Raw genomic sequence first — 13272 nt, 5'->3', positions numbered from 1 at the left:
TGATAATGGACTAAACCTCTGAACAATATCCCAGCGCCATCTAAATGTTTTCCTTTATAATAGTTACCATGGTCATGATGTCTCTTCACAGCAACAAAATCTAAGACACCATCCTTGGGTGCCATAAGAAAGCAGGCTGAGCAAGCCATGAGAGGCAAGCCAGTAAGCATCCCCCCATAGCTTCTACATTAGCTCCTGCCTCCAGGTTCTCAACCACCTTGCATTCCTGTCCTGACTTCCTTCAGGATGGACCAAAATGTGCAGGTGTAAATGTCAATAAATCCTTTCCTCCCCAGCTTGCTGTTAGTCATAGTGTTTCATTGGAGCAATAAATGACCCTAAATAAGACAATGGCCAGTTGGAGTGCTCTTCCCTCGGGAAGATTTTTCTCCTGCTCTCAGCACTCCTGAGTTGCTTATAGTTCTCTATGTAGGGTTCAGGCCTCCTGGACTTTCCTCCATGGTCATCTTTGTTCAGCTCATGCTTAACTAGTTATGCTGGTGAGACTTTCTGGGTGAAGCTTCTGATATTCATAGGAGATACCATCTCATAGCAACTTCCCTGATCCTTTGGCTCTGACAATCTTTCCACCCCTCTTCTGCAGTGATCCCTGGGCCTTAGGTCCAGGATTTATATTGAGGCTCTATCATTTGGGATTTGGTGCCATAATTCTGCAATTTTTGATTGACTGTGGTTTTCTATAATGATTTCCACACACCATTGCTTTAATTTTTATTTTCCCAGTGGATAATGACCTGGAACATCTTTATGGAGTTTCTATAACTTTAAGAATTATTTTGTTTTTATTTATATGCATGCATATGCATTCAGATACCTGTAGAGGCCAGAAGAGGGCAACAGATGCCCAAAGCTAGCATTCCAGACAGTTGTAAGCTGCCTGTGATAGGTGGCAGGAACCAAATTCTGGTCCTCTACTAAAGCAGCAGGTGCTCTTAACTCTTGAGCACCAATATGTTAATTTTAAAGCAGCTCTTTGTGTCTTTTGTCTATATCTTAATTGGGTGTTTAACTGTTTTAAGAGCTCCTTTTATATTTGTATAAGCAGATCCTTTATCAAAAAAAATGGTAGACATTTTCATCTATTCTAGAGACTCTTCTTCTTAACAGCATCTTGTTTGTACAAAAGCAAAATTCGCTGAATTAAAAATTTTTTTCTCCCCGCCCCCCCGCCTAAATTTTAAGAACCATATTTTTTTGTGTCATGTTGAAAAATTCACATAGCCCTGTATCAAAATATTTTTATCTTTGTCTTCTAAAAGTTTTTATAATTTTATATTTTATACAGAAATCTATGATTCACTTTGAATTAATTAATATGTAAAATATAAAATTTAAGTTGAGGTTCCTGGTTTTTTCCCCATGGTGCCTATTACTTTGAAAAGTTTCATTTATGGAATTTTTGTTGATTCAGAAGAAAGAAAGAAAAGAAAGAAAGAAAGGAAGGAAGAGAGAGAGAGAAAGGAAAAAAGAGAGAGAGAAAGAAAGGAAGAAAGAAAAAAAGAGAGCAAGCTTTTTTTTCTTTATTGAAATGCTTTTGCACTTCTGTGTAAGATCAGTTGGGCATGCCAGTGGAGTCTATTCCTGGACTCTTTATTCTGCTCCATTGATCCAGGTGTCTATCCTCTGTCAATACATTGTCTTGGTTGTTGTCACTATGAAGAAAGTCTTAAAATAGAGGAGAACAGATCATCTCACTCCATTCTTTTTTTGTAAATTGCTTTAGCTCCTCTACTCTCTGCACCTTTATATATAAATTATAGAGAGGATTCACTGCAGTCTTGATAGGAATTGCATTACACCTACAGATCTGTTTGGAGAGAGTTGACTCCTTTACCAACGGATGCCCTGATCGTGGGGGCTGCACACCTCTCCATTTGCCCAGCTCTGGTGTCACAACATTCTCCATTACCTACTTAGATCTGTGCCTAGGCATTACATGTGGGGTCGGTGAATGCAATGTGTTTGTAAGCTTGGATACCATTTACTTATTGCTAAGTTATAGAATTATAATGTTGGGGTTGGAAAAGAATCTAATACCCTCTCGGAGAGCTTACTGTCTAATTTCTAGTGCTTATTTAGGGGCGTGGTTTTCTTTGGTTTTTTTTTGTTTGTTTGTTTGTTTTTGTTTTTGTTTTTTGACAACTAGGCATTTCCTAAATAGATAATCATGCTGCATGAAAATATGGCAGTTTTACATCCTTCTTTCCACTCTGTCTTTTGCATTATTTTCTTGCTCTCATACACCAGCGAGGACTCCAGGTACTCAGCCAAATGAGTGGTGAGAGTCTGTGTCTGTCTCAGTCTTCGTAGAAAGCACATCTTCCATGCTAAGCTTGACATTAGTGATGCATGTGTAATCAAGTATCGAAGACCAGGCTCTCTGAAGAGGAGAGTTAGAAGATGCGTCTTCTTTTCCCAATCTTATGCCCACTCTCCTCTGCCATGCAGCAGTAACTTTTCTCCAGAGGACGCCACCATTCATCATTAATGGATAAGCATGTCAAGTCTGGTCACATCATCTACTACATCCTCTGGACAAAGGGCTTACTTCAACAAAAATCAAATATGAAATCTCTTTGAAGTAATTTTGCAAAGAATCTCTTACCAGTGTATGTACAGAGCAAAAGCTTAACCCAAATGCAATTTGTCTGTTTTGTGAGCAATGTCTCACTGGGAGATGGCTGTGCTTGCTCACTGGCAAACCGCCTTTGGTTACTTTTGAACAAATATGACAAGCTTCAGTAACTGTAGCCGTCACTATGTGGCCCACAAAGTCCAAAACACTATCTGTTCAGTTTCAAAAATTTTACTGGCACAAATTCCTAATAATATGTAGAGATTAGGAATACAGGCCAGTGATAGAACACTTGCATAGCATGCTCAAGACTCCAATATCATACACACATACACACACAGACACACACACACACACACACACACACACACACACACACACGGAGGCAAACCTGAACTACACGGTGAGAAGAATGTCTCAGGAAATAATGAAGGTGACAAAGATTAACTGATTATGATATATGCCTAGATATCCAGATATCCACCTAGAATAGTTAAGAAGCCTCTTGCTATGTGTGGAAAGAAGATGTTAGAAAATAAAGCTAGCAGAAAAGCAGCCAACTCTGAACATTATGTAACTGATTCAAATGGGCCAAAATATACTACACTGTGGTGTTTTCAATTACACCATCAAACAAACACAGCTTTTTTCTCAAGCAAGTTTGAACAGGGCCCCCTTCATTTGAGTTGAAAGATCTTATTGATATGTGAATAAAATCCATAATGTTTAATGTTGAAATACAGCTCCAACTTCTTCCTCTATCATGTACCCATCAGCTCGATGAAAGTCTCTAACATGTCTTTAAGACAAACTGTGACTATAGGCCAAAAACTGTGGTTTATGTAATAACATGTTACAAAATCAACTATGCTGGGGTTTATTTAGACACCCTCAAATCATCCTAAAGTGTTACTGAACACTGAAAGAACAAAAAGGAAAGAAACCAAATTCCCCAGCATCACCTCTAAAGATCATAATACTGAGTAATAATTCTAAGCCAGCAGGTACCCATCTTTATATCTCCCCGACATAAGGAAGTCTCTCAATATTAGGGAATTACTCTAAGATCAGCTAGTGGAAAAGCCAACCAGACAAAGCCAAAACTCCCAAGGGGACATATTTAACTAATTAGGGAGGAGGTGATTAAAATGGAGCTGCTAATTGTCTACTATGCTCTCAGCAGTGGGAGACAAAATTACACCTCATGTTACTGTCAATTACACAGTCCTCATTTGTCTGTATTTATCTTTCCCTTTAGGATCCTGAAAAGCACACAGAGGTGTAGTTTCCAGCACAAGGTATGCATTCCCTGTGACAATGGGTTTATAGAATGTTTAGAGACAGAATTACCTCATTTAGGCTTATTAATGTGTGCGTTCTGGGGCGAAAAGATGATTCTCTTCAAGGGCACTTTCCATCTGCAGAGGCCAAGTGTTAGCCTATGGGAAGCCTGAAGTGGTTAGTAAGAGGCCAACCATACACTGGGCAGAACAAGTAGCAGTGGCAGGGAGGAGTGGGAGGAGGAGGAGGTAGCATCGGAAGCTGAGCTGGAGGCAGTGAGAAGTGAGGTTTTCCTTGCTTCATTTTGCTTCTGTTTCATTTTGTTTTTTAAACTCATACCAATAATATCATGCAATGAAAGGAGTTACTATTCTATGAGTTTGGGGAGTCACTTAAGAAGGCCAGAAAAAGTAAATAATGCAGAAGTAACTAGACATGAATCCTTTGGAGACGGTCTGAAAATATATCTCTGTTAAAGATGAAACCTAAATACATCTAGAGACAGACCTCAGCTGTGCCACGATAGACAGACCTACCATCACAGCATTGTCTCTTCTTCCCGGGACTGTACTAGGCACTGATTGGCAGGGCCAATGGCTACCTACCTGCATCTGGATTTCCCCATTCTCCTCTGAGGGCAGATACAGCCACATTATGTTTACCAATGGAAGCAGCATGTGACTGCTAAGTTCTTCACAATGCTTTCCCATGATGCTTTCAACTCCATTTCCAAGCTAGAGCAGGGGAATGACAGAACCCTGGATACCATGGGTTGGGGGGGGGGGGGAGAGCAGTCATGGTGGGTAAGGGCCCAAGTGAGAGCTCCGACAGCCACACCCACTTCTCTCATTATGTGCTGCTATGCTTTGTCTCTTCACTGTGTATCGTCCTGGCATGTTCTCTATAAAGATAGCCACCTATTCTCTGCAAGGCTTGCAGTGAGTTATTTAACCTTCGTAAGCCTGTTTTCTCACTACAAAGTGAATCATAACACCTGTTTCCTAAGGCAGTAAGAAATAAGGTTTTAAGATGTTAAAACTTCAAAACACACATACACACACACACACACACACACACACACACACACACGGTGCTCAGTTGGGCTTGTTTCTATGGATAACAATTTATAAAGAGAAAATTGAGGCTATCTTATCTTTTGGCCCAAGAAATGAATTCAAATTAAACAGTTGTTACATTGTATTTCATCCAATTCTGCCTCATCGTTAAGTACTTGCTCAAATGTGGATCTATATCACTAAAGTTATGTGCATACTGGTTTGTGTTTGTATTTTGTTGACTAGATTGTGGGTCCTGTGTTTATATAACATACAGATGGGTAGAACAGCACATTCATTTATACTGCCACATCATTCCCACCAGCACGGGTTAGGAAAGAGCCACAACAGAACTGAGATCATCTGCAAGGGGCATTGGCTTGATTCATAGTGTTCTCTAGGCAGCAGAAGCCATGATCTGCCTTTCCAGGCACACATTCCCCTTTGGATCATGCCTTTATCCATGTAGAGTCTTTTTTTATCTTTGATGGAACTTAGCTATACTCAGAATTTTTGTGTCCTTTTACTACTCTAAAACTGTAGTTGAAATTCTCAGCATCAAGATAAAAAGGCCTGCCCTGGGACTTACCCCAGAGCTCTCAAATGGCTTTTACATGTCACACGTTGCATAACAACCACAAGATCACATAACCCTGCTGAGGCCAGCATCTTTGAAATGGGAACGCAGATCACGTCGCCAGGCTTAACTGCTTCCATCTACCATGATAATGTCCCACTGCTTACCATGAGGTATGAATCACCATCGCAATGGGAAACCTAACCAGATGACAGTGATAAAGGCGCTCTACCACCTATGTAGACTTTTACAACTGTACATCCCATTAAAAGCAGCCAGCCTCATGCTTTGCAGCCTACTTTGTGAAGGCAACATGTGACCAATAGCCATTCAGAATACAGACCACTCTGCCTCTTTAAGAGGTCCAGAGACGAAATGTCTGTGACTATAATGAGGGAAAACTGCTGGACCATCACACAGAATTTCTACCTTAGGAGCCAAGGCCAAAACCTGGGAGCTACAGACACACAGAGGCAACTGCAGTATCTACAACCATCAATCTGTGAAGAAAAAATGCCCCTGGGACATTGGTTTCAAAGCCTCAAGGCTTTAGAGCAATGGCAAACCCTCTCAGTAGGGAAGTAGCACACTACTGGGGTCTTCATTGTTCTATTTCCCTGAATTGTTACTTACAGGTTCCCGGCCATCCATGGCTTCCATCCAGAGCCTACGGTCCTCTTCCGACAACGCCTGCATGGTGATAACCCCTGGCCTACAGAGAAAGGAGAGACACAGGCGTGACCGCAGTGTCACCCAAAGAGACAGTGGCAACATTCTTAAATGTTTACTTGTCAGTAAAGCCCTCTTTCTGCTCCTGTTAGCCACCCTCCCATCTCAGAAAGCAAAAACCACTTCCTCACATCCTTTTTAATATTCCCATCCCTCTCAAGAGACAGAGGTGAAGGACAAGAATTATTAACGACCTGGTTCCCTTAGAGCTTGTTTGTCCCATGGACTGTGACCCATTTGCTTACTAAGGTGCTTTGTATAAGGAGGAAACTCAGGATGTATTTTCTAGAGTGAGTTGCAGTGACTGTGGAGAAAGAGAGGCATGCCCTTACTGCATACTTCATATTTCTTAGTATAAAATCCAATGCTTCTAAACCACTTTTGTCACCAAACTTATGAAGTGAATTGGCTTTGTAATTACAATTACATTAAATGTACGTAAATTGCTTTAATGAGGACCCACAGGCTAGGAGCCCAGGACGGCTCACCTTGCAAGCTCTCCTTGACATCTACATGCTATTCACGACAAGCACAACCTCTCCAGACAGTTCGCAAAGCATCAAGCCCTGCTTTCTTTACAAATGGCATTCCTCACAGAATATGCGGGGCAATAAGGTGACTTGAGAACTTTACCCACCCCTCAAGGCAGGTTCTCTAGTCAGTGTTGGTCCCATGTTGCCCACAAACCATCTCCCCTCTGAACATGAGTACATTCTGATAAAACAATTTAATTTCTATCCAATTGATAAAGAGTACTGGAGCCCTCAAAAGTTCCAGCACTGGTAGATCTAAAGAGTTATTGGCTGCTGCTGACCACTAGAAGAGGGATCGCCTCCCGGAATGTGGCCCCTATAGACTGCCCATGTTCTAGTGGTTAGCCACTAGACTCAGCAGGCTTAGAATGTGTCCATGAAGTTGTCAGAGAGAAGTAGTGGGGGGATATGAATGGGCCCAGAGGGGAGGGAGGACTCCAAAGGTGAATTTGATCAAAACATATTGTGCACATGTATAAAATCTCCAAACAAGAAATTAAAAATATTTTTCAAACCCTCATCTTCTAAGTTTGAGGGATCCTGAAAGCAAGAAAGAGAGATCAACTGATCAAGAACTAAAGCCCAGTTGCCTTTGTGCCCACATGCCCTCAGTGTGGTATGAAAAGCCCAGAACCAAGACAGCAAGCATCTTGCCAATCTCTATCATCTCTGGTCACTGACTGCTTCCACTGTTCAATCACTTTCAAAGCTGTAAGGGTAAAAGCACAGGGTCAGGGATGCAAGGAGCATGGGATGAAGAGGAAATGGGGGAGAGAGAAGGAAAGATGTCCCCACAAGTCTACCCCCACCTAGGCAGACAGAAAGGGAGGAAATACAAGGTTTAGAGGAGGTGGATATGTTGAGGATAGAAGACACTGACTCCTGAAAAGGAGGTCATTCCTTGAAGCCACATTGGGCATTAGCATCATAGGAGAAAGGTGGGTCCAAGGACAGACAAATTCTTCTTTCCACAGCATCTGCCAGGGTTCTCCCCCTTTTCTCAGACTCAAATAACCATCCCTCTCCAGCAGCCCCTTTGATGTGCCAGACTTCCCATGTGTCCACAGACTGCTCACTGCTGTGCTTCCACAGACTGGAGCCTGTGGCCTGGAGAGAGAGCAGATCTGACACTGCCTTCCCACCTTTGAAAGCCAAGTACAAGGTGCTTTGCAACAAAAGCCTAAGAAGCTACAGCCTGCTACAGAGGCCACACCACCAGCTTCCCTCCTCCAGTGCTACCCCTCTTTTTCTTACTTGTTTGTTTTGCTTTCTTTGCTGGTACCACCTGTTTGAGTCAAGCAATCCATCTTTATAAAAAGAATTTAGATTCCCAACCCAGCTCCACCCTACTGAAACTGAACTTCTGGGCTGGGCCTGGGAAATCAGATGGGGGAGGCTCCCAGGACTCAAAGAGGGTAACCTTTGCCAACATGCCCATCAGTGAGGAGATGGAACCTGAAAAGACCACCTCCAGTAGTTAAACAGGGCCACCAGTAGAGTGATGGGGACACCAACCCATCTTCAATTTTTTTGACCCAAGTTGTTCTTGTCTAAAAGAAATGCAGGGACAAAAATGGAGCAGAGACTAAAAGAACAGCCAACCAGAGACCAGCCCAACTTGGGATCCATCCCATGGGCAGGTACCAAACCCTAACACTATTACTGTTGCTGTTAATGCTTGCAGACATGGATGTCCTCTGAGATGCTATACCAGCAGCTGACTGAGACAGATGCAGATATTCACAGCCAAGCACCAGACAGAGATCGGCGACCCCAATGGAAGACTTAGGGGAAGGATTAAAGGAACTGAAGAGGTTGGCAACTCCATAGGGAGACCAACAGTGGTAACTAACCAGAACCCCTGGAAGCTCCCAGAGACTAAGCCAGCAACCAAAGAGCATACACTGGCTCCCCAGGCACATGTGTAACAGGGTACTTGTCTGGCCTCAGTGGGAGAGGATGTGACCTATAGAGACCTGATGCCCCAGGTAAGGGGGTTGGGGGAACTACCCTCTCAGAAGCAAAGGGGAGAAAGAGAAGAATTCTGTGAGGGGGGACCAGGAGGAGGGGACAACATTTGTGATTTAAAGAAATAAAATAATATATTTTTAAAAAATTTAAATGTAAAATCCCAATCCAACCCCACCCTACTAAAACTAAACTTCTGATCTGGTCCTGGAAAACCAGAGCTACATCAGCTCTCCTGGTGATCCTGATGGATGGCTATGCCTAAGGCCCATGACCCGGAGCACCCCCACCCACGCTTCTCCTTCTGGGTTCTCTGCACTAGTACTAACACCCCCCTCTCTGTGCTGAAAGTCAAACAGCCAACAGAACTCCAGTCCTCTTCCTGCAAGAAAACCACTGCAAACACAAGAGCTGCCCAAACACCAGGAGGGCAGAGGTGTCACAGATGTCACATCAACTTCATGGCCTATGATATGATATTTCCACTCAAAGCCACCAAGGGGAACTTCAGAAAAACTCAGAGGCAGTAAGGGGGTGGGGAATGTCATTGGGCCCTAGTGTCTAGGGAAGCCAATATGACTGTTTTCACTTCAAATAGAAACAACAAAATGCAAATCATCTTTCATGTGTGGGGGGTAACACTCTAGATGATAGCAAATAAAGTGGACATAACACATTTCATTATAGTTCTATTCCCCAAATTCAGAGACTTTTCTCTGCTTCCTGTATGTATGTCTGGATACAGCACTATACATTTTAGGTAGAAATATCCATATTTTCATTTACTACATTAAAAATACTAATATAAGTCTGACATAAGACTTTCCTAAGAAGCCAAGATAAAAGGGTCAACTTTATTTTAGAATCAAACAATAATTTATTCTCATGATGACCTTCTCAAGCCAACTAGATTGGCAACATAGCCCCAAATAAAATAAAATAAAACAAGAAAAAAACTTCCACGACATGAAACTGCATACCAGCAAACTTTCAAACTTTCTCTTATAGCATGTCTATTCAGTTTCTGTTTGGAATGTGTGTCAGTTATTCATAGCAAAAGTGGGGGGGGGGGGGGTCGGGCTGGCGAGATGGATGGCTCGGTGGGTAAGAGCACTGGCTCTTACCAGAGGTCCTGAGTTCAATTCCCAGCAACCACATGGTGGCTCAAGGCCATCTGTAATGGGATCCGATGCCCTCTTCTGGTGTGTCTGAAGATAGCCGCAGTGTACTCATACAAATAAAAAAATAAATAAATGCTTCTTTTATAAGGGAGACAGGAAAGGATGCATCAGACACGGAAGGGAACTATAAACCAATGAAAGAGAAATAAGGTTCAGGGCTGGAGATGTTCCTGGTTTTACCCCACTGTGCGCCATCAGCACTGTAACAGAAGAAAACGAGTTTCGCCCAGCCCAGTACATCTGCTGTGCTAAGCACTCATAAACTAGTATTCATACCTAGACAGAGGGAAATGTATTCTCACTACTCACATTTAAACAAGAAAAGGACAACTCAGAGAGGTAAGAACTTTGTCCCTGACTGCAGCCAGCACATGACCATGGTCCAACTCCTAACCCTGGTATGTGATGCCGTCCCACTGAGGGGACACCAGAGCCCCTGAGGAATTTGTGTGTACTACCCAATTCCTCTCAACCTGCATCCCTACAGCTCCTTAAAGATATCCTGCATGGAGTCAAATATGACAGTGATGAATTTCTCTGTAAAGCCGGAGTGCCTCATAAATATTCCTCTTCCCACAAGCGTGTGCCCAGGCTCTCCTCCAGAACACAGTCATCCCACGGGAGACTGGAATGACTTTCAGCAGCAGTGCTTCTTCAGAATTCACCTCACGATACTGAAGGGAAAGAGAGGCCTTCGTTCTTTTTCCTTTCTTTTTAACAGAACAAAACAGGTGCTGTTGGCAGAAAGATTCTAAGAGCCAGAGAAATGGATGTCTACTGTTGAGGCTGTATCCCCTAAAACTTTCAGGGAAACTACACCCATGAAATCTCACCAGCATGGTGGCCTAAACAAGACCTGAACAAGGATGAGAGCAGCAAACACGCTAACTGGGAGGAGGAGCTCTCGGAGACCAGCCACAAAGAACTGAACACCAGTAAGGAATGCTGAGAGAAGAAGAAAACAATGACTTCCCCCAGGAATACTTCCCCAGTGGGTTATGTAATACCAGCGCTCAGCCCTGGACTCTCCACATACAAGTAACATTATACAGGCTGAGCAGAATGCATTTATGTATTTAAGAAATATATACACATGCATGTAACACCTACAGAAAAGAGGACAGAGGTTGTGAACTGGGATGGGGAGTACATGAAAGTCTGCAGGAAAGGGAAAGGAGGAAAAATTTTATACATTATATATATATATATATATATATAATTACATATTATAATATATAGTATTTTAATTTCAAAAAATCTCAAAGGTGCTATCATAAAGAAAATAAACACTGGTAGGTTAGACCTTACCAAAATATAAGAGAAGCATTAATTAGAAGATAATATTAAGAGAATGAAAACAAAGGCTAGGGGTATAGTTGAGTCAATAGAGTATTTATCTCAATGCGTGAGGTTCTGAGTTGAGATCCCAGCACCACATAATCCAGGCATAATGGAACACACCTGCAGTTTTACCACATGGGAGGTAGAGGCAGAAGGACCAGAAGTTCAAAGTCATCTTCAGTGACTTCAAAGCCAGCTATATGAAACCCTATCTCAAAAGATATCTTAAATCAAAAAAATATTGAGAAAGAAAGTGAGAGCTAATTTTGTAATATATATCTCCAATGAGATCCATATTCTAGCTATATGAAGAACACTGACAAGCGGAGACAATTAACAACAGAATTCAATTGTACTCTTAATAGACACTTCATAAGAGAGGATATTGAACGGCTGGAGATTTGGCTCAGCAGTTACGGCTTCTTCAGAAGGCTCCGTTCATGGCACCTACTGTCAGGCAACTCAAAACTGCCTTTAACTCCAAGACCACAGGACCCAGTGCTCTCTTCTGGCCTCCATGGGCAGTTGTGGTTTGAATAAAATGGCCCCCATGGACTCATAGGGAGTGGCTCTATTCCGATGTTTGTCCTTGTTGGAGGAGGTATACCACTGGGGGAATGGGCTTTAAAATTTCAGAAGTTCAAGCCAAGGCTAGTGGCTCACTGTCTCTTCCCGTTGCCTGCTGATCCAGATCTAGAACTCTCAGCTGCTTCTCCAGCACCACGCGTGCCTGCACGCTGCCATGCTTCCTGCCAGTGGAAGTAATAGACCAAACCTCTGAACTGTAAGCCCCAATTCAACATTTTTCCTTTCTAAGGTCATGGAATCTCTTCAAAGCAACAAAACCCTAAGACACATACATATAGCGCACACACACACACACACACACACACACACACAGAGTGGGGGGAGGGAGGGAGAGGGAGAGGCAGACAGACAGAGACAAAGACAGAGAGACAGAAACAGAGAGACAGAGACCCACAAATAAAAAGTAAAAAGGGGAAATCTAAATGGCCAGCAGATATAAGAGGCAGACATCAAAAGGCTACTCATTGAAGAGATGTAATTTAGAAGCAGAATGAGCTTCACTTAGTACCTCCTGAATGAAGAACATTAAAAGGTCACTTGGTAATTTAGTGTTGTGATTCTCAGGCTTTGCTGGTGAGAAACTAAATTAACAAGAACATTTTCAGTGTCTACTAGAACTAAACACCACACCACACCACACGTTACTTAGCCATGCTACTCCCATATATTTCACCAGGAAAGATGAGTGCCTATGTCCTCCGCAAGGCACATTCAATGATGCTTGTCACGTTATTCATAATAACCACAACAGTAGCCACAAAAATGTCTAATAAAAGAGGACACACAAATTGTATAGCTAAGTGGTAGGACCTCAGGCAACAACTGAAAACAGCAACTGTCACTGCACAGAATGGTTAGGTATGAACCTTACAGATGCTGAGGGAAAGTCTACAGTCTCCATGACATTCAAACTCTTTAAAAACCTCATACAAGACTGAAGAGTTATTTTACCTCCAAGAAAGGGTGTGGCAGTGTCTGGAAAACTCCAAGGCTATAAATGTTCCCCTTGATCAGGGTCTTTGTATGTATGTACATATACTTAGGCTTGATTTATGCACAGCCATACACATAGACTTGAGATGTGTGTATATTACAGTGGTTTCTTAATTAAGAACTAGTTTTAACTGTCCAAGAGTTATAACCTCCTGACAACACTTTAGCTTCCTTACTATTCTGCATGTGTGACCTATATGTTTGGGAAGACAAAGTAGAGAGGTCCAGTTGCTTTTCCCTCGGGGCTGGCAGTTACGGGTTTGGTGATATCATGAGCTCAAAGAAGTGCATCGCACATTTACAAGTGGAAGGCAAAAAATATAACACTCCAAAAACTTAGTCCCACATGGGCAAATGAGAGATGAGAGAAAGTATGGGGTAACATGGAAGCAATACCTGGAAAAGGGCAGGAGAAATGTTTCAAGGGGCA

The 13272-nt window shown here is 42.5% G+C and overlaps 1 protein-coding gene across 3 annotated transcripts in view; it reads right to left on the bottom strand.

The window, feature by feature from the left end:
- ARHGAP26 (Rho GTPase activating protein 26) overlaps nt 1-13272 on the bottom strand; it is a gene marked incomplete at its 5' end in the record, with an annotated part of 370628 nt that overhangs the window by 220097 nt on the left and 137259 nt on the right. For all 3 annotated transcript variants that reach the window (XM_080920301.1, XM_080920302.1, XM_080920303.1), the window contains one exon: nt 6143-6221. In XM_080920301.1, coding sequence (XP_080776427.1) covers nt 6143-6221 — 79 coding nt within the window. The remainder of the gene's footprint in view (nt 1-6142; nt 6222-13272) is intronic.

This window comes from Micromys minutus, assembly GCF_963924665.1.
Source record: "Micromys minutus genome assembly, chromosome: 8".
Classification (NCBI taxonomy): Eukaryota; Metazoa; Chordata; class Mammalia; order Rodentia; family Muridae; genus Micromys; species Micromys minutus.
This window is presented reverse-complemented; position numbering and strand designations above follow the sequence as displayed.